The sequence below is a fragment of the Aspergillus luchuensis genome, chromosome 4 (genome assembly GCF_016861625.1).
Source record: "Aspergillus luchuensis IFO 4308 DNA, chromosome 4, nearly complete sequence".
Classification (NCBI taxonomy): domain Eukaryota; kingdom Fungi; phylum Ascomycota; class Eurotiomycetes; order Eurotiales; family Aspergillaceae; genus Aspergillus; species Aspergillus luchuensis.
In genome coordinates this window covers 650,032-668,367 of record NC_054852.1, presented here as the reverse complement: position 1 = coordinate 668,367, position 18,336 = coordinate 650,032, and the positions used below count along the sequence as shown (strand labels likewise).

At 50.3% G+C, this 18,336-nt stretch overlaps 6 protein-coding genes and 1 non-coding gene across 7 annotated transcripts; 4 read left to right on the top strand and 3 right to left on the bottom strand.

Annotated features, from left to right (window-relative positions):
- Positions 1-402: 402 nt before the first annotated feature.
- On the bottom strand, positions 403-3,228 carry AKAW2_40259S (uncharacterized protein; the record flags this gene model as incomplete). The annotated part of the gene is made up of 1 exon (XM_041688571.1): positions 403-3,228. The coding sequence occupies one exon, from the start codon at positions 3,226-3,228 to the stop codon at positions 403-405; it is 2,826 nt and encodes a 941-aa protein (XP_041542342.1).
- An 833-nt stretch (positions 3,229-4,061) lies between these two features.
- On the top strand, positions 4,062-5,867 carry HEX1_1 (beta-N-acetylhexosaminidase; the record flags this gene model as incomplete). The annotated part of the gene is made up of 1 exon (XM_041688570.1): positions 4,062-5,867. One exon carries the CDS (start codon positions 4,062-4,064, stop codon positions 5,865-5,867), a length of 1,806 nt encoding a protein of 601 aa, XP_041542341.1.
- Positions 5,868-6,552: 685 nt separating this feature from the next.
- Positions 6,553-8,199, top strand: AKAW2_40257A (uncharacterized protein; the record flags this gene model as incomplete). The annotated part of the gene is made up of 1 exon (XM_041688569.1): positions 6,553-8,199. One exon carries the CDS (start codon positions 6,553-6,555, stop codon positions 8,197-8,199), a length of 1,647 nt encoding a protein of 548 aa, XP_041542340.1.
- Positions 8,200-9,058: 859 nt separating this feature from the next.
- On the top strand, positions 9,059-9,709 carry AKAW2_40256A (uncharacterized protein; the record flags this gene model as incomplete). Its single annotated transcript, XM_041688567.1, has 1 exon — positions 9,059-9,709. One exon carries the CDS (start codon positions 9,059-9,061, stop codon positions 9,707-9,709), a length of 651 nt encoding a protein of 216 aa, XP_041542339.1.
- Positions 9,710-10,119: 410 nt separating this feature from the next.
- AKAW2_t40009S lies at positions 10,120-10,253 on the bottom strand. The gene has a single exon. It is a non-coding gene; the product is annotated as a tRNA-Ala (tRNA).
- A 1,259-nt stretch (positions 10,254-11,512) lies between these two features.
- Positions 11,513-14,155, top strand: AKAW2_40255A (uncharacterized protein; the record flags this gene model as incomplete). Its single annotated transcript, XM_041688566.1, has 1 exon — positions 11,513-14,155. One exon carries the CDS (start codon positions 11,513-11,515, stop codon positions 14,153-14,155), a length of 2,643 nt encoding a protein of 880 aa, XP_041542338.1.
- Positions 14,156-14,888: 733 nt separating this feature from the next.
- On the bottom strand, positions 14,889-17,243 carry AKAW2_40254S (putative C6 transcription factor; the record flags this gene model as incomplete). Its single annotated transcript, XM_041688565.1, has 5 exons — positions 14,889-15,340; positions 15,411-15,546; positions 15,602-15,989; positions 16,049-16,486; positions 16,552-17,243. 5 exons carry the CDS (start codon positions 17,241-17,243, stop codon positions 14,889-14,891), a joined length of 2,106 nt encoding a protein of 701 aa, XP_041542337.1.
- Positions 17,244-18,336: the final 1,093 nt, after the last annotated feature.

Sequence of the window (18,336 nt, the reverse complement as noted above, 5' to 3'; positions counted from 1 at the left end):
AGACGGTGAGGCACCGGCATAGCTTAGCATCTTACATAGCGGGCTCGAACAAATATAAGGATAAGAGTTGAACTAAATTGGAAGAAAGCCTTTGCCCGCGGGTATCATCGTCAATCAAATCAATCAAGCCAGAAACCAAAAAGAAATCCTCAAACTGAACCTAACCAATCAATCCACTCCTGCCCGGAATTAATCAATCGCTCCCATTTCGCCAATAAAACCTTAGAATCACAAGGATACTCTAATTGAAAATGAACAGAGACCACACCATCAATGACCTATGGATGGGGTTAGAATAAGCAGTTCGTCTAAAAATGAGACGTCGCCAACAACCACTCCGAGTTTCACATCACTGTCCGCACATACTGAACGGGCAAAAGTAACCATCATGACCCCGCTCTTTCACAACAGAAAACTCAGCTCGTCCTCGCTGTCATCGTCCGAGCATGGAATGACCCGCTCGACTGGGGGAGGTCGCGTACGATTGGAGCGTCGAGGGCCTTGCACCACCGGTGGACTAGGAATCTGTGGTGGTGGTTGTGGTTGTTTTCGTGCCGTTCTGGGGGTGCGATTCAGCGACCTCACCGATACGGGCTGGTTGACGATAACCACCTCGATGAGGGGAGTCACTTTGATAGGGTCCGCGCGGGAGATGCTGGGTGTAGTCGGGCCTGGTTGTAGTCTCGTCTTCTTCAAGGTGCTGTTCTTGGCCTGGGGTAAATCGCGAAGGGCCGTTCGTGCCCGGGTGGCAATCGGTGCAGAATCTGGCTCGAGGGAGCGAGCCGCAGCAAGGCGCTCACGTGTCGCTGGCAAAGCGCTAGACGCGACTGGAGCTGCACTCATCCTCCTCGAACTTGACCGAAGTCTCTTGGGTGACGGTGGCCTCCAATCATTCGTCCCGCGTCCTCGTTTCCCGCTCATCGATGGCGCAGATGATGTCACGCTGGAGGCAGCCTCCTCCGAAAGTTCAGGGCTGGACGATCTGCTACTGGTTGAGCAGGAGAGCGCCGATGGTCTCCGCTTAGTTGTCGCAGCAAGAGGGCTTGAAGCGCCATCAGCATTACGGGACGCCAGAGGTTTGGCGACCGGCGTGCTGGATACCCATTCCCCAATGCTTTCTTCCCATCGGTACAGGTGAATCACATCGTTTTGTGGCACATGTGCCAATGCGGCAGATTGGTGGAGATTCCCTTCTTGCTGGGATGAAGCGGCTTGTTCTTGAATTTCGAGAGCCCACGCGTGGTCATCCACATCCAATGTAACCTCCGCCAACGCCATTGCTGTTTCCGCAGCTACCTTGGCGAGGAGCAGAGAAATGCCCTTCATACTCGTCAGCCGCGCAAGCCGCCATACGATAGCTCGAATTTTTCGAGGTGTCCTCGCAGGATCATCTTCGCGCGCATGCCCACAGCATCGAAACAGTTGTTGGACAAACTCTGCTAGCTGTTTGACTGCATCCTGTTGGTGTATCAACGATATACAAAGCGACTCTAGATTTTCTGGCGAGATGGCGCCGGACTGGCTAATGACCTCAGGCGTGGAACTTTCAGTGCACTGCAGCGTCCACTCACCCAACAAGACGTATCCCCGACGCAGGGATTGGAAGCTTGGACCCTCCATCTCGCGACGCGACAGTACCAATCCAACTGCCCGTTGTACCTCAAAAGACAGCGTTCCGACAATATGTCTGACTTTCGTGCCTGTGTCCTTGTCATTGGCACCGGAGGCTTGCGTCCGTGCCATATACATGCCGCACAGTGCGGTAACTAGACTCGCTGAAAGATTACTGAGCGCATCTTGGATGGGAACAGGACACGGAGATTGATCTTTAGGCACGCTTGTAGGATTCGTTACCGATGCACGGGTGTCCTTCTGACGTACAGAACGAGGTACCTTTCTCCCCTTGTTCCGAGCTACCAGCGAATCCGTGGCGGGATATATACCAGCAGATGAAAGGATGATAGCTTCGATAGTCCGGGTCGCAGCAGCTGAATCTCCGTCGCCAATTGATAGTGACCGAATAGCCCTATCCACGCACTTTTTCCATCTTGTAGTGACCATCCACTCGGGCGGAAGAGCCCTACGAGACAGGAGCTTTGTCATCTCATCAAATACAAAGGATCTTCGTTCGGGGGCCTTCGAGTAGTAAATGCGCAATATGTAGATAGGGTTATCGCAGTGGCCCACAGGTTTCGAAGGATCGAAAGCTGTTGGGTAGTCGTGAGTCTTGATGGTCGTAAGATATTGTGACATAAGTGTTTCGAAGGCATCCAACTCCCCGTGCTCAAGACATTCCCCTAGCAGGCGACAGACCGCCAAACTGGGTATCCATTCTCTCATCATCATCTCAGAGATGAGGTGGATGCCTTGCGCACGCACAGCTTCACGGAGCGGCTGCCACCCACCGCCGCCAGGAGCATATTGAGCTTCGAGCTCAGTAAAGTATGCATCACACATGTCAACATCCTCATCCGGCTCCACCTGATCCTGCAGGCGCTGCTCCTCGGCGATGAACCCCGGCAGCCGTCGCGCAGCCATAGATAGTAACGATCGGGCCCCGCGATTCTCCTCGTCATGCTTGTGTATTGTCGGAGCAGGTCTGGTATTCTCCAAAAATTTGATAAGCATGCGATCCAAGAATCGCGCAATATCCACCAAGCCCGGGTCTCCAGTCAGATCCAAAACTTCCTTCCATGAGCCCTGGTATGCCGGAAAACTGGGATTATTCGTCCGCGACTGCCTGTTGGCCCCAACAGCGCTCAGAGGTGGTCCCGAATTCCGAAAAAGCCGTTTGCGAATAGACAAGGTCGCCTCCGTGGGTGCCGGTATGGTTCCTGTGATCAATGGGGTAGCGATTTCGATAGCGCCAGGCAGCGTCCTCTGCACTTCCGGGCTCTTGATCAGCAGTCGACTACGTCTCCGTGCGCCATACCTCTGTCCGCGATTCGAGTAATTATGCCGGGGCCGGCGATTTCCCCGGTTTCCTGGGATCCATGCTGGATCGTCGGGTTCCTCGTCTGAAAGATTGCAGCCTGGTTCGTTACCGGTTCTCTTGTTGATTAGCGGGGCTCGCGAACGGTGGGAATCGTGGGGATCGGGCTTGACTTTCGATTTCGTGTCCGCTATGCTGTTGCGAATCTCGTAGTGTTTCTGGAGTCGGTGGTGGATGGATTTCAAGGGGCGCAACATGCGATTCGCCCATTTCGCGGTCGGTCGGATATCCTCCATGTTGCGCCAATTGCGTCGCGGATTGGCGTTGGTACTCGCAGGACGTCCCACGCCCGTAATGGGGAGGGATTCCAAAGAAAGCGCTCCAGAAGTAGGCTTGTCGTGGTTATTGATGTCTCATAAATGATCGATGTCATCGGGAGTCGCGAGCCAAACACTGCGATGTAACCAAAAGTACTACCGAAAGAATGCGTAGAGACGACACCTAGTTAATCCCGGATCCAATAGGACTGCGTACAATTAAAATATACAGTTATGCACAGCCTTGTGGACCCAAAATTAGTTCCAACAACCGAGCTAAGGTAAGTAAATGTGAAAGTAAGATGCTAGAAGTTCAACAACAGAAACCCAGAGGGCGGAATCGCGCAGGTACGCGATGCTTGCCGCCTGGACTCCGTATGGCCCATTGCATAATGACGGGGCGGGTGACCGCCTACCATCTTTAGTGGGTAGGTACCTTAACGGAAGTCAATGGTCACGTGGAGAACCAGGCCCGTAAGGCGCTGGAATCCGGAGTATAGTAAGCAATGGAACAAACAAACAAACATTCCACGGGCAGATGCTGATCATCGTTCAAATTAGACTCAATAATGATTACAAAGTACTCCGTAGTAACTAACTAACTAGTTACCTGCGGCAACTATGTCAACTAGAACAAGATAGCTTCGCATCATTCCTGTTCATTCATGCATTCCCCCGTTTCATGGTATCTCCCTGCATCCAGCCACCGCTGATCCTTATCCTCTTTGCTTCTTTAACCCCAATTTCCCCCACCATGATTCTCCGCACTCTTCATCCGTCCTCGCTCTGAGTGTCGACACTAATTCTCCGTCATGCTGCTTCATCATCTCTGGCTGGCGTGCCTCACGTTGCTCGTGGCTGGGGCCGCTGCCGTCAAGGTCAATCCCTTACCAGCTCCACGCAACATCACTTGGGCTTCGTCGGGTCCTAAGCAGTTAGCCGACTTCGTTAGTCTCCGTACCTCCAGGGACACTTCTGATTTCATTCTGGCCAATGGATGGAATCGTGCCTGGAATTCTATCGTCTCCCTGCAATGGGTACCTGCAGCAACCCAAGGTCCCGTGCCGTCTTATCAACCCTTTCCCACCGGTACGGCCGGGGCTACTAAAAGGTCCCCGCAGGCACTTCCATCGCTCCAATTTGTCGATGTGAACGTGCTGGATGTTGCTGCAGATCTTCAGCATGGTGTAGACGAGTCTTACACCCTGGAGGTCACCGAGGGCTCTACCTCAGTGGTTATTGAGGCTCCCACGGTGTGGGGAGCGCTCCACGCCTTTACCACTCTCCAGCAGCTGGTCATCGCCGACGGACAGGGCGGTTTGATAATCGAACAGCCAGTTAAGATCCAGGATGCCCCGCTTTATCCTTACCGGGGCATTATGATTGACACTGGTCGAAACTTCATCTCGGTCAACAAGATATACGAGCAGCTGGACGGCATGTCTCTTTCGAAACTAAATGTTCTACATTGGCACATGGAAGACACCCAATCGTGGCCCGTGGAGATTGATGCACACCCAGAAATGATTTATGATGCTTACTCTCCTCGCGAAGTATATTCGCATGCTGATATGCGCAATGTCGTGGCTTATGCGCGAGCGCGTGGTGTACGGGTTATCCCTGAGCTTGATATGCCTAGCCATTCCGCTTCTGGATGGAAGCAGGTTGACCCCCAGATGGTGACCTGCGTCGACTCCTGGTGGTCCAATGATAATTATGCCCTGCATACTGCAGTAGAGCCCCCGCCTGGCCAGATGGATATTATCTATAATGGCACCTATGAGGTAGTCCGACAGGTCTACAATGAGCTGTCCAGTATCTTCCCAGACAACTGGTTCCATGTTGGAGCGGATGAGATCCAGCCGAACTGTTTCAACTTCAGCAGCTACGTCACTGAGTGGTTTGCGCAAGATCCGTCGCGTACTTACAATGACCTGGCTCAGTACTGGATCGATCATGCTGTGCCGATCTTCCAGAACTACAGTACCTCGCGACAACTGGTCATGTGGGAAGACATTGTACTATCCACAGAACATGCACATGATGTCCCCACGAATATCGTGATGCAAACCTGGAATAATGGCCTGGACTATATTAATCAACTGACTGCCAAGGGTTACGATGTGATTGTATCATCAGCGGATTTTATGTATCTGGACTGTGGGATAGGAGGGTTTCTCACAAATGACCCTCGCTATGATGTAATGAGTAATCCCGATGCAAGCACTCCCAACTTCAACTATGGTGGCAACGGGGGCTCGTGGTGTGCGCCATACAAGACATGGCAGCGGATCTATGACTACGACTTCACGCAGAATTTAACCGCTACCCAGGCTCAGCACATTATAGGGGCAGAGGCACCGCTCTGGTCAGAGCAAGTGGATGATGTGACGGTCTCCAGTCTAATTTGGCCGCGTGCCGCTGCGCTGGCGGAGCTGGTATGGTCTGGGAATCGTGAGAACGGGCAGAAGCGCACGACGCTGATGACCCAGCGCATTCTGAACTTCCGCGAGTATCTAGTGGCCAATGGGGTGCAGGCGACCGCCCTGGTCCCCAAGTATTGTGTGCAGCGTCCGCATGCCTGCGACCTGTACCTCAACCAGAGTGTGATCCAGTAAATCGGGTTGGGAAGAGCAGCTGGCAGCGTAGTATCTAAGATGTCATATCATTGGGATCGATGTGTAAATGATATACTAAGTTGCAGACGATCTAGTTTTACTATAGCTGTCAGTAAATATGATATACAATCGATATGTCAGTATAGCTTGAATTGTACGCATATCATACTGCTTGCATGAAGTCAGCCAGGGCTATGGACGATGATGAAGACTAGTTTGTAAGAATATTCCAGAAACCTTGACTCCGAAGTCTCTTGCTCATAGTATATTCCTCAGAACTTCGAAGGGCACATTTGTGAACGGGAGTGGTCACATGACCCGAGGTCACCGCATCGTCTTCCTGACTCCTCGATGGTGCTTCCCTCTTGCGTGTTATCCAGTCACCTGGTAGCCCTCATAGCGGATAGTAACGAACGGCGCGTATGACAGTGGTGGAAGACACAGCGAGGGTGGGAAAGGAGTTCGATTCAGCTTTCCTGGACTAGAGTGGGAACCGGTGGAACCCCTTAGTGTGATCGACATCGGAATAACACCCGTCTGCAACCATTTCATAACAACAGGAAGAACCTTATTTCAACATCACGAGTGTCTTAAGTATCTTGTCGAAGGGACAAGCCTTACCTTGACAACCCAACAAGCTGGAGTTCGGCGGGATAATTACGTCTGCGCACAAATAGTCAGTCCAATGGCGCAGTCTGTTGAGTTGACTCACGCAACACCCACCCACATCCCCTCAATCGCCGAACCTCTGGCACCTTACATCAAAAGCCGCCAGGATGCCCTGCTGATTCGGCAAGCTTTGACCATATATCTTCGCTCCCATATCGAGTTCGCAAAAAATAATAACGAGCACCCAGAATGCCACAGTCAATCCCATCTGTCGTTATCAGTGCCTCACGAAGCAGTGGTCGATGTCAAGCGGCTTCCATCAGAGTTGACAGGGTTGCGAAGACAGTACCTAGAAGCGCTCCAGTCGAATGTGGCTGCAAGGAGGGAATATCAGTCAGTTGTGGAGAAGTTGACTTCTGTGGGCCATGAAAGGAGCAAACCACGGGCGGAAAATTCAACAGTGGATTCGTCTGCGGAGTTACAGGAGTACCTGCGGCTTCTCCGTGACCGGCGTCGACATGCGAAGCTTCAGGTTTTTGAACACTACATCAAAGAGCTCAAACAACGTGATACGCCCAAACCAGCGGATTTAGAGGATAGTGGGATTCATTATCAGCAGCTTGCACCACCACCAGAAATCGAAGTTACCCGACATGGCTCTACCACCGGGCTTACCGTCGAAGAGCAGCTGCATAACCTGGAGAAAGCCGTTATCCGCGCCAAGGCTCAGCTGGAGAGAGAGAAAGGGTTGTTAGAAGAACTTCAGGCGCAGCAAGCGCCCGTAGAGGCCCAAGATATTCCACACGCAGTTCAGGGCGTGGCGTTACAGCGAACTCGTAATGAGTTGGTGCGTTGGGTGGAGGAGAAATTAGTGAGTGCTGGAAACAACGAGAACCGTTCGGCCTCTCGAGATTTTCATTCGGAGGACATGGATGAGTCTGTGCGTCTGCTTGGAGAGAAGAAAGCGCATATTGCACAACAATACGCTGCATATGCGGATGCTCGCAAGCGTCTGCTTGATGCGGCCTCCAGAGCTTGCCAACCAGTTACTCTCCCGGCGGCAAAGCCCTCATCACGGCCTACTAGCTTGGTGCAGGGGAAGAATGCATCAGAGGGCACACAATCTCTGGATGCTTTGGGAGTCCTTACTTTTGCCAGCGATGTCCTTCAGCCGTTGGCCAGGAGCCAGCGCGCATTGGCACTACAGAAATTCTACCTGTCGGGTATGCTTGCGAAAGAAAAAGCCACCACCCTTCGCATTCTGAGCAGGCTGCGAGATGAAAGCCACCTTCTCCCAGAGTACCCAACTCTGGCACGCCAGCCACGGTTCAAACATGCGACAGCAACTCTAGCTTCGCACCAGGCCACGAGTACGGAGTCCACCAAGCCAGACCAACTTGTTGACCTGGCCGAGGCATGGGCATCTGCTTCAGATGCAGCAGGCATGGCTGAACAAGAATACGTCGAGTACCGACTGGAGGAAGGGATAGAGACAGCGCAGGATGCGCAACAGGCGCTGGAAGATGCCTATAGAATACTTAACCAGAACCTGGAGGATACCTTACGTGACCGGCAGGGCGAATCGGGCGAGGACAGCATGTGGCCGTCGGGGGCACGATTGACTCGGTCAAGGGCCAAAATGCAGCAGAGCCAACAGCCAGCGAAGGGTCCATGGAGTGGACTCCATGGTCAAGTGGCTGTTGGAAGAGAAGATGATCTATGAAGGCGAGCAGCTACTAATGTTACATAATGTTATTTATTTTTTGGGTTTTGATAATACTCGTAGATTGCTTGTCTCCTGTGATAGCGCCCCGTTCATGCCATGTTCTGTCCTTGCACGCTAGAAATATTCAAGGATAGCACCAGTATAAATTGTTCATCTAACGACTGTTCCGATCGAGTTGTGACGGAGGGATGATCGTCTCATGGTCAAGATAAAACTTCACTGTGAAGAGCAGTTTCCACCCAGGAAACAAAATTCCTTTCAGAAACAAGCCGTGCTACCCGGGAGAGAAGATGACAGTCCAATTCAGTATGAAATCTGATACGCAGTCTTTTGAATACAGGAACGAAGTAGAATTCCTGAAAGGTAGTAGCCTAGTGAGCTATAAACGATGCTTCAACGATAAAATAGACCGGTCTTATACCGGTACACTACTAGCCAATTGTCTTTCCCTCCCTGCAGCATGCGCTTGTCCGTGTGTTGGGGCATGGATCGAGGCATTTGACGGCATCCAGGTAGATATTGAGGTAGGATAAAGACCTCTTCGCGCCCGTTCCGCTGCGCGATCTAGATAGCCAATACAACCGTGTCATTCCCAAAGGCAAATCAAATAACACTTCATGGAACCACATGATCCCTGACCCCGAAACGCTGGTAGGTGGTGCAGGAAAAGGGACACAGCAATACACAACATGCTTTGAACTGGTTGAAGAGGATCTTTATCCCGCAGACAGCAGTACAGCAAGGAAACACGATCTGGCATTACAATTATCACCTATGGGAGAGCTTACGAACCGGCCAAGTCAACATCACGAAGCATGATTTCATACCTTTGTGGTGGCAAGCACGGGAGGATGCCATGACTCCAGAGAACATAGTATCAGGTGGCAGTCATCAGGCCTCTGGCCCATTAGCAAAGAGCGGATATTTAAGCGAGCAGGCTTTGATCTTGCTAATCTTCCTCAGGCAGCTGGTATTCCATCTGATGCTGCAACACCTCCTCCACAGCCTGATCAGTATAATACGATTCTACGCTCGTTCGAGTCGGCCACGCCTGAACGCAGGGAGAAGCTATACAAATACCTCAAGGACTGCTACCTGCATAAATGCTGCAGTACTGATCTACTCCGCCACGAACTACTTGAGCTACGCAAAAAGACTAGAGTTCCGCACTGCTCAACGTCAGCTGCATGAGAAAGGTGCATTCGTCCGGGCAGATGGCGTGGTTCTTGACCTCACAGAGGCAGATAAGAACCAACGTGCCTCTATACAAAAGAAGGCAGAAAAGGAAGCGAAACAGCAAGCAAAACCAGCAAAATCTGATGCTTTGAAGCAACGGGCGGATACAGATCACGATACGCCTACAGTGCCTGCAAAAAAGCGTCGTATTCCTGCAATCACTACACCTGTTCCAACGCGTGAGCCGCTTAACCAAACACCTAGTCTGCCACCTAGTCTGCCAAGTCAACCTATACAGACATCCTACACACCTGCTCACGCCCGTCTCTAGACACAGCTAGAGAGTGACGTTGAAGGAAGACCTCGAATGGCACCTTTCGTGCTTATCCCTACACCTGCGTACAGTGTTCCTGGCTATACAGGTCCGATCTCTTTGGGATCCCAATACAAGGACTGAGCAAGCAGTTGGTGGCGCTACGAAGATGACCTCTCTCGATTAGGAATGGCCCATATGCAGCATCCTGCTCAGAGACTCTAATCTCTAATAATTCCTGAATAGCATCATTGTACATACAAATTTGTATGATACGTTGATAATCGCTTGATCTTAAAGTAAATTGAAATCGTTGTATGCAAATCGGTGGCAGGGCCGTGTGGGCGGGAGCGCGCGTTGCGGGTGGTTCCGGAAGTGCGGTGTGTTCCACATTCCCGAGACCCCTCAAGGGAGAGGAAAAAATGAATAGCCCCTGGTGGGGATCACCCACAGCCTTAAGATCTCAAGGATAGCTGCAGAGATAGTTAGTAACGTGTTTGATGTAAAGGGGTCCTCGGGAGTACTTGCAAGTCTTACGCGCTACCGATTGCGCCACAGGGGCCTGCCTGGCTGAGGTTACTCTCAGTATCATGCAATATCAGCTTGCTTTTGTGGCAACTTGTGCCTCACGTGAGACTGGGGGAATAACTATTTACGTATGATCTAAGCCCTTTCAGATTAGCTGTGGCCCCATGTTTTCAGAATCCACCTCTCCTACTCTAGTACTTTCGGCAGAAACCGACAGCTTTATCAGTGGATCTCTTGAATCCTTGTAATACATCGGCTGTGTGGTCGACATCGGTCATCCCATGTCATACCACGTGACGTATCAGACTCCGAGAATGACCTTGGTCAGGATGACATGACAATGATCAATCATCATTCCTAACTAGGCATGTCAACAGGGCTCACAGTAATAGTAGCCTTAGGAGTGGTCTCAATCATATAATGATGACGCCACGAGAAAGTCACATGAGGCATGTGACACACGATGTGTAGATGCAGTTGGCAGCTGCCTATTTCTGGTGCAGGATTCACGGGGAATCACATCTCGCTGCACCCATAGTAGTGGGATATTAGTCGTCGCTCCGTGAAGCATCGGCGAGTGAAAGCCAATACTGTAAGTGTTCTATTACTTGCCAAATCCACACACACTGGTATAGGGAGATTTCCTTGACCCATACTACAGCCATACAGGAAACAATAGGAAACCATTTGCACGGTACGAGCTCACACTGCCTTGGAATCATGTCCTATAACCCGGAACGAGCGTGTCAATACTGCAAGTCTCTGGCGCATATTGATAAATACTGTCCTGGATTCAAGAGTTGCATCTACTGCAAAGGAGACCATAACATCATCAAGTGTACGAAGATTACGTGCAGAAGATGCAAAACTAAAGGGCACCATCAACTTATCTGCCCGAATATGCCAGACTGTATGTTATCACGCAGAGAGAAAGCTCTTGTATACTATGCATATCTGCTAACTCTGTTGGAAAGCTTTAGACGTTAGCTTGAACCCGATGCTAGGGAGATCGAAGCAACATGGGATGTTCACCACTAAGAGACAGAGCTCAGTATCAGAATTGATCTCTTTTAAAAGACAGAGACCGTTGGACCGTTACACTTCAGTAAATCTGAATATATCTGTCCAGTCACCCGAGCATTCGGACAAGACGTGGTTTGCTATCGATGGAAGCGTGAGGGATGTGAGTATTTAAATTTACCAGGAACGATTGCCCTTAGTAATGACGAGTCTTAGGAGCTTTCACTGCAAGAAAAATTCATCTTTCCATACCTTAAGCCACTGTGCAGTGAAATGATCAGTGAAATCAAACAGGGATTATTACCAGGATCATCATCGCCTCATTGCAATTACCCTGAGATTATTGATGAGCATGGTGGTGTGGAGAAAGTAACAGAATCTCTGATCCACCTTATAAGTCCACACATTATCCAATTCCAGGGCCATGAAGTAACAAGAACTGCACTGAACGCAATTATCTGTCAACAAAGTGATAGCAATGAGCCCTGGAATATGCCTTTAGGTTACGCAAGCATTGTATGTGATGACCGAGATACATCATGGTGGAGGTTATATATAGGCCAATGCTCTTTATCATGGCGGCGGATTGTGTGCCAACATGCCCAGCAAATTATCAAAGGATCAACAGCAAGTCTCTACTACTTTAATCTGTGGATAGGAAACGGTCATCGATATGCTAGATTTATCAAGCTTTGGGGTTTCCCTAAGGACACGGTGACTGATGGATGGTATCAAGCCTGCAGCAATCTACTTGAGGCCCTGTTCTGCAGAGCTTTCAGGACCCATCACGGAATGTTGAATCGACTGGGATCAAAGTACCAGAATGATGGTAAGGCCTCAACCTTGGGATGGGGTCTTAATATAATGTCACCGCTCGTGCAGGGGAACCTGGCCCTGAACAAAGAACTTCGGACCAAGGCAAATATTGGTCCCAGTAAGGCACCAGATAGACAGATCCAATACTGGGCCGTTTTCAACTCACGACAGAAGGCAGCTGCTGAGAAGAAAAGACGGAAAGAAAGTATCAAGGCTGTGTTCGAGAAAGATTTCGACATTGCATTACAAATAGCTCTGAATAATGACGAAGAGGCCTTTAACAAGATCAGAGAATCACTCCAGCTACAACAAGAAACATCCAATTTCAGTGAAGATTTGGCTCATATACCCTTTTGCGGTAGCTTGACCTCCGAAGTGGCCGCAATTCTTGACTATGCTGCTGTTTCAGGGGCGAATGATACGCCCATGAGGGCTAGTAATAATGACGACGAGCAGCAAATGCTCACAATTCCATGGTCTCTGGATGGATGTGGCTTTACTGAGGAAAACATTCTCATCTGGACCTACGACTTCAAAAGTTTTACGAGTATAGGTCTTAAGCATCTTGGTCATGATATTCTGACATATCCTGATGCCAGAAAGTTCCATGAGACTTTGCTCGCAAACAGCCAAGCTAAGATTATTTTTCTATGTGGGCCTCAATCAGAGAAGCTTATACGAGCCATTGTGAGGTCTTCGCGCCATACTCTGTCTCTACGCGGATTTGACTATCCACTCTATCGTGATCCCTTACGAAATCGGCTTTTTATCTGCTGTCCTCCTCTACCTGCAGAGATCTGGTCCGTTAGCACAAGACATAGTATCAAGATAAGCGAAGCTTTGAGATTTGCAGTTAACTTCATCCCATCGTTAAAGTACGATATTAGACCGTTTTTCTGTGAAAACAGCAGCGTTATTGGTTATATCTTGCGCCAAGCAAGGAAAGAAAGACTCGGAGGAGAACCTTTGACTGCTGACACTGTGGACGAGGGTGTCCGGCTCTGGCTAACCAGAAGAAATATGGGCCAAGCTGAAGATATTCAAGAAATAGAGAAGATTGCTGGCTCACTTACGCGCGGCCTTTTAATGGTTTTGAAATTCCTTCCAAGGAGACCGAAAAGTGATGGGAATGAATCCAAAGAAAGAAGCCCGCAGCCCAGCATGAGAGCCACTGAAAGGGTGAGGGTTCATGAATCCTTCAATGTGGAGCAGTATCAAAAGATAGGAGACTTTGTTCACAAGCATCTAGACGAGCGAAAGGTAGATTACAGAAACCGATTATCTCGTCTGTGTGCGGAGTCACCGCGGCCTCAAGACAAGGAGAGATGTTCTACTAGCTCTGATAAAGGAGGAACTGATGCGCCATCCACTGATCCAGAGTCTATTGCAGCACTGAAATGCTTTTCACAATGGCAGGGTCAAGCATTTCAGACGGGCGCAGCAGAAATGAAAGGACTGGTAGAACAGTGTCAGGCCGAGGCAGGAGATAGGGACTACGAAGCTCCCATTGATATCCTTCAAGGCCTTACAGCCAGAGTTATAGATGAAGGTTTTCTTGACCCCGTCGGTGTCACTGCTGCACATCCCGTCATCGCTGGGGCTAGTGACAAGAAGCGGCAGGGCGTGAAAAGTGTTGTGTGGAAAAATGAAGACGTCCGAAATCGTGAATATAGCTATAAGCTTAAAGACCAGCTCAAGCGCCACATCTATATCTACTATTGCGAGATTCTGTTCCCGGCTAATATGGATATCTTAGATGAAATGGTCTTTATCAAACTAGAGCTTTGTCCTGCGGGAGAAATACATACAAGTCTATATGCAACCTCAAGCTCTGAAGCTCACGATGATCCGGCCCTACGTCTAGCCTTCCGGGTTAGATACAGCGATACTTTCAGTCGTGAAGTGGTATACTATGCAACAAATCCAGCCACCAATATGGTTTTCAGGGCGAACACCTTGGTGGAGGTTCTGGAGAAGAAATCATTGGAGGACATTTCGCAGTTCCCGAGACGGTTTATCCACATTGGTAGTCAAAATAATGCTCATCCCTTGCTTGAACGCTTTAGGCGTGGGGGGAATACCAGCCCACTTCCTCGTTAATCGTTTGATGATGTGCTGTCTATGTACCGTTCTCCCCTATTCCTTCCCTTACCTTTCTTGCAGTGTACGTCAAGCGTCTATCTAGATTCAATTCGATTCATTTCATATCAGACGATCGAGCCCGCTAAGGAAGATGCTAGCTATGCATGTTGCTTCACCATTTGAAGCTAATAAGATAGCCCGGAATGCCCTCGAATTCCCCAAACTCGCAGTATTCACACTTAATTCACGAAGCAACACATGCGACGACGTAGGGAGGTCATCACCATAGCTGAACATATACTATACATGATTTGAGTAACTAAATAGTATTGTCATCCATTCATTAGAAAACGCGTGCGATCCATTGCATAGATCTTGGTACTAGTAGTACGAGGCCTATTACATTCATTGGTAAGTTCCATCAGTATACTGTAACTACTAACGAATACTATCATTGCAGTATGACACTTGTATCCTGTTTTATATATACAATCAGACACCAATTCTAATCAATCACACTCCCTAGAGGAGAAACCGCGCAAACGAAGTTGGGTATATGAATAAAAAGCTTCACAAAACCACACACACCATCCTATGTCCGATCCATACGTACTGTTGTTGAATACAACCATTGTAACCGGTTAGACCAAATACAAACAATAAAGAAAAAAAAAATCCACTCCCAAGTTGAAATGAGGAGGTTGATAGCAAGCAGCCAGATAATAATTATGACCTCGTTTGAGCGGCACCCTTATGTCAGATTAACATCCTGGAATACGGAAACATCCCAGATGCCTGTCATGTCGAATGGAAAGCCGTCCATCGTGCCGAATGTCCCGGAGATGCTCATCATGTCATCGACAATATCGTTGTTTGTTTGTGTCTCCGGGAGGGCGATGGCGGCGGGATTCACTAGTCGATGAGGGTGGGTGCTATCCGGGGGCTGGCCAAGATCTGTGAAAGTGGGCGGATGTTCAGCGCTGGTGGTGGTGCCGGTGCTATTGTTCAGGCGGTTGAGGAGACGCTCGCAGTGATCGAGGCACATGTCGGCGACGTCCCAGTCTTCTTCTTCGCGAACACGGCGGAGGATTGATCGGAAGGTTTCGACGTTGGCTAGGCAAGAGCGGGCCACCTCGGGGTCGGTGGTTTCGAGAGCGCAGCGGACGAGGAGGGTGGCGGTTGTGGTTAGGTGGAAAGCGCTGTCTGTAAAGTTGTTAGTGCCATCTCGGTTTCTTCGCCGGATCATGTAGGATATCTTGAGGATGCAGCATACATGGGAGCCAGAATTCCTGGAAGTTCTGTTTCCGGAGGGAGGAGATGAATTGCACGATTTCTTCGGCGGATCGCCGACATTCTGTTTGGAAGTACCGGCGCGCCTCCGGGTTATCTGCTTCGGCGTTGTTGACCTCCTAGGCAAAGTTAGTAAAAATGCGAATCCAATAGAAAGGGTCCAATGGGACTCACGTTGAGTTCGACACGGCTGACAAGCATCTTCACTGCAAGGAAGCCGAGCTGCAGACTGCTTGTCCCGGATATGCGCTCCTCCGTGGTATTTGTGCTAATGGGGTTGCGAAGCCAGTCGGGGAGAGAGTCCTCCCACGCGTCGAGATCTGTGCGAATTTGTCGCACCTTCTTCGTCGTTTCGCGGTGGGCTCGAGACTGCAAGCCGTAGACAAGGGGTAATAGCTCGCCTAAGATCTCAGTGAGCCGGCACAGAGCAATGTGGCAATGCGCAGCTCGCACGCGCTCGGGGGTCCGAGAAGCCTGGGGAATCAGAACTTCAATCGTTGGAAGAGGAACATCGTATTGATTTTTCGCAATCTGAGGAGGCACACCGTGACCAAAGCTCCCCCTGAGTGCATGTTAGTGAGACGCCAGATCCATTTATGGGCGTAAGTCAGATAGGCTTACCAGCGATCATGGATAACGACGCCCCACCAAAGCCGCATGCGGTGGTTCTTTTCGGGGCGGGATAGTTTCCAGTGGCTCGGATCGCGGTTCAGTCCGAGACAATGTGCAAGGGAAATCATGCGCCCGCAGCTGATGGCATTTCCTGTCATTGAGAAGATGGGCCGACCTGTAAGATCAATGAGGGCTGCACTGACTGTTGAGAGCCCAGGCGCCGAAAATTCCTCGTGGAGCGCAGCGACAGTCATATTGACCGCGTACCGGGCATCTGGCTTTGGGTGACAGGCCAGCTTAGGAGTGTGTTTCCAGTAGACTAGCGACATCGAATAGACCTGGCAGAGGAGCGAGGCTGGCGGGTCACCTGGGGACTCCGACAAGAACGCCTCCCAAAAACTTTCCCCATCAAAGATCGGGAATGCTGCATTGAACCGGTCGATGAATCTGAGAAGGAGAATTAGCATGGTGTCTCAAACTACCTCCGGGATCCGTTCTACGGGAAAGCGTACAGTCTAACTAGGTCGCGCTTGAATGGGCCAAGGATCTGCTCGAGAATCTCCTTTTGATTCTCCCCGGGAGGAACTCCAACCCGCATACCCTGCCTCCGCCGGGATACAGTAGTGTAAAGAATGGGCTTCCGAGGATCGCTCGAGTAGACGTTGTATGGCTGGCTTTTTGGTTCGACCGATTTGCTGGTCCGTTCCGGCGGCATGTATCTCTCGATAACCTGGGCATCCTCGGCCACGACAGGGCCAACAATTAAGACCGACTCATTATGGGGGTCATCGACCCCTTGGCTCCTGGAATCACTTCTCCGACGGTCTAGGGCTGAGTCCGAATGTGCGACGCTGGAAGCGCGGCGGCGGCTGGGGTGCGACGGGGAATCGATTGCGTCTGGGGTATGCTTCCGTTTCTGTCCTAGCGACGAGACGCGCGTGTGATCTGGCACCCACGGTTTCGATTCATGGCCGTTAGTGAGTGGGGGATCATTATTGGCCTCTTCTTGATAGTGACAATCCGCTCCTTGAACGCGGCATAATAGGCATGATTGACCAGGGATGTCAACGGTGCATCGCGATTTGCGTTTCCTGCACAAGTCGCAGGCCCTAACCTTGTGTGACCGGTAGGGTCTGGCGCCAGCATTGAAACCCGGAGAGGCCAGCTTCGGTGTGGCAGTGGTGGGAGCTGTGGTTGGCGGCATGATGCGCCCCAATTGTGTCTTATGGTTGGCGCAAACCGAAGATCATAAGCGGTAGCGATGGCGATTGATTTCTTTTTTTTTTTATCGGGCAGATATGACAGGTCAGAATCCCGGGCTAACACCGAGAGGTGGGTAGGATTTTAGAGCGGGAGGAGCTGCAAGATGATCGATCGGTGGTTTCAACAGTGATTTGTGCCTAGTCAAGTCATCCACACTCGTTGGACCCGGCTAGATCGCAAGGCCGAGGGAAAGCATTGAATCTCTCGGGACTGGGAGGGGAAAACGAGGGGAAAAAGAGAGAGGAGGGGAAAGAGAGGAGGATGGGATGCTAATCGCGAGGAAGCGCTGATAAGTGCATAGTCATTGAGAAGAATAACCCCACACCGTTTGATTTGGAAAGATGATGGAAGAAGCAAGCAGCGCTGTCTGGCTGGAGGCCGAAGATCTCCTTGCGTTTCTGGAAGCGCGCGATCGAAAGAGGCCAGGAGAGAGATTAATTGCCGAAATTCTTGCTTGTCTTATCGGAATCTGCTAAAAGATCCCTGTGGGGGGAAAGGGCTGAGTCAGCCAGGGCGACCAACCACGTGCCCCCAATTGGTGTACGAGGACCTCCGCACGAGCACTAGTCCACTTTGGGAAGTGGTCCTCGAATGCCCGGATGATGGATGGATCAATAGTTCATCCATCTTCCTCCCCCATTTGATCGATACTTAGTACTTAGCCAAGCTCCATCAGCTGGGAGAATCTATTGAGCACTACCTTACTCCTTGCTATGGCAGTAGTGCTCTTTATGGTTCTCTCCATCGATTATGAATCGCAACAGGGACGAAGACTACAGGTCCACGGTTATTATATGATCGAGATCCTTTCGTATAATACGTCCCTATTGGCCGGTTGGATGCCGTGTAATTTATTCTTGAAGCTATTCCAAGATCTACTCAGTTGATCACTTTCTCGTCGCTGCGCATCATAATGATCCCACTTTTCCACGGTCGAAGAATCCGACTTGAAATGATTTAGGTTGGAATTGATGCAGCTCGTTACGAGAAGATACGAAGCACCTAGGTCCTCACTTCGAACGAACAAGCGGATA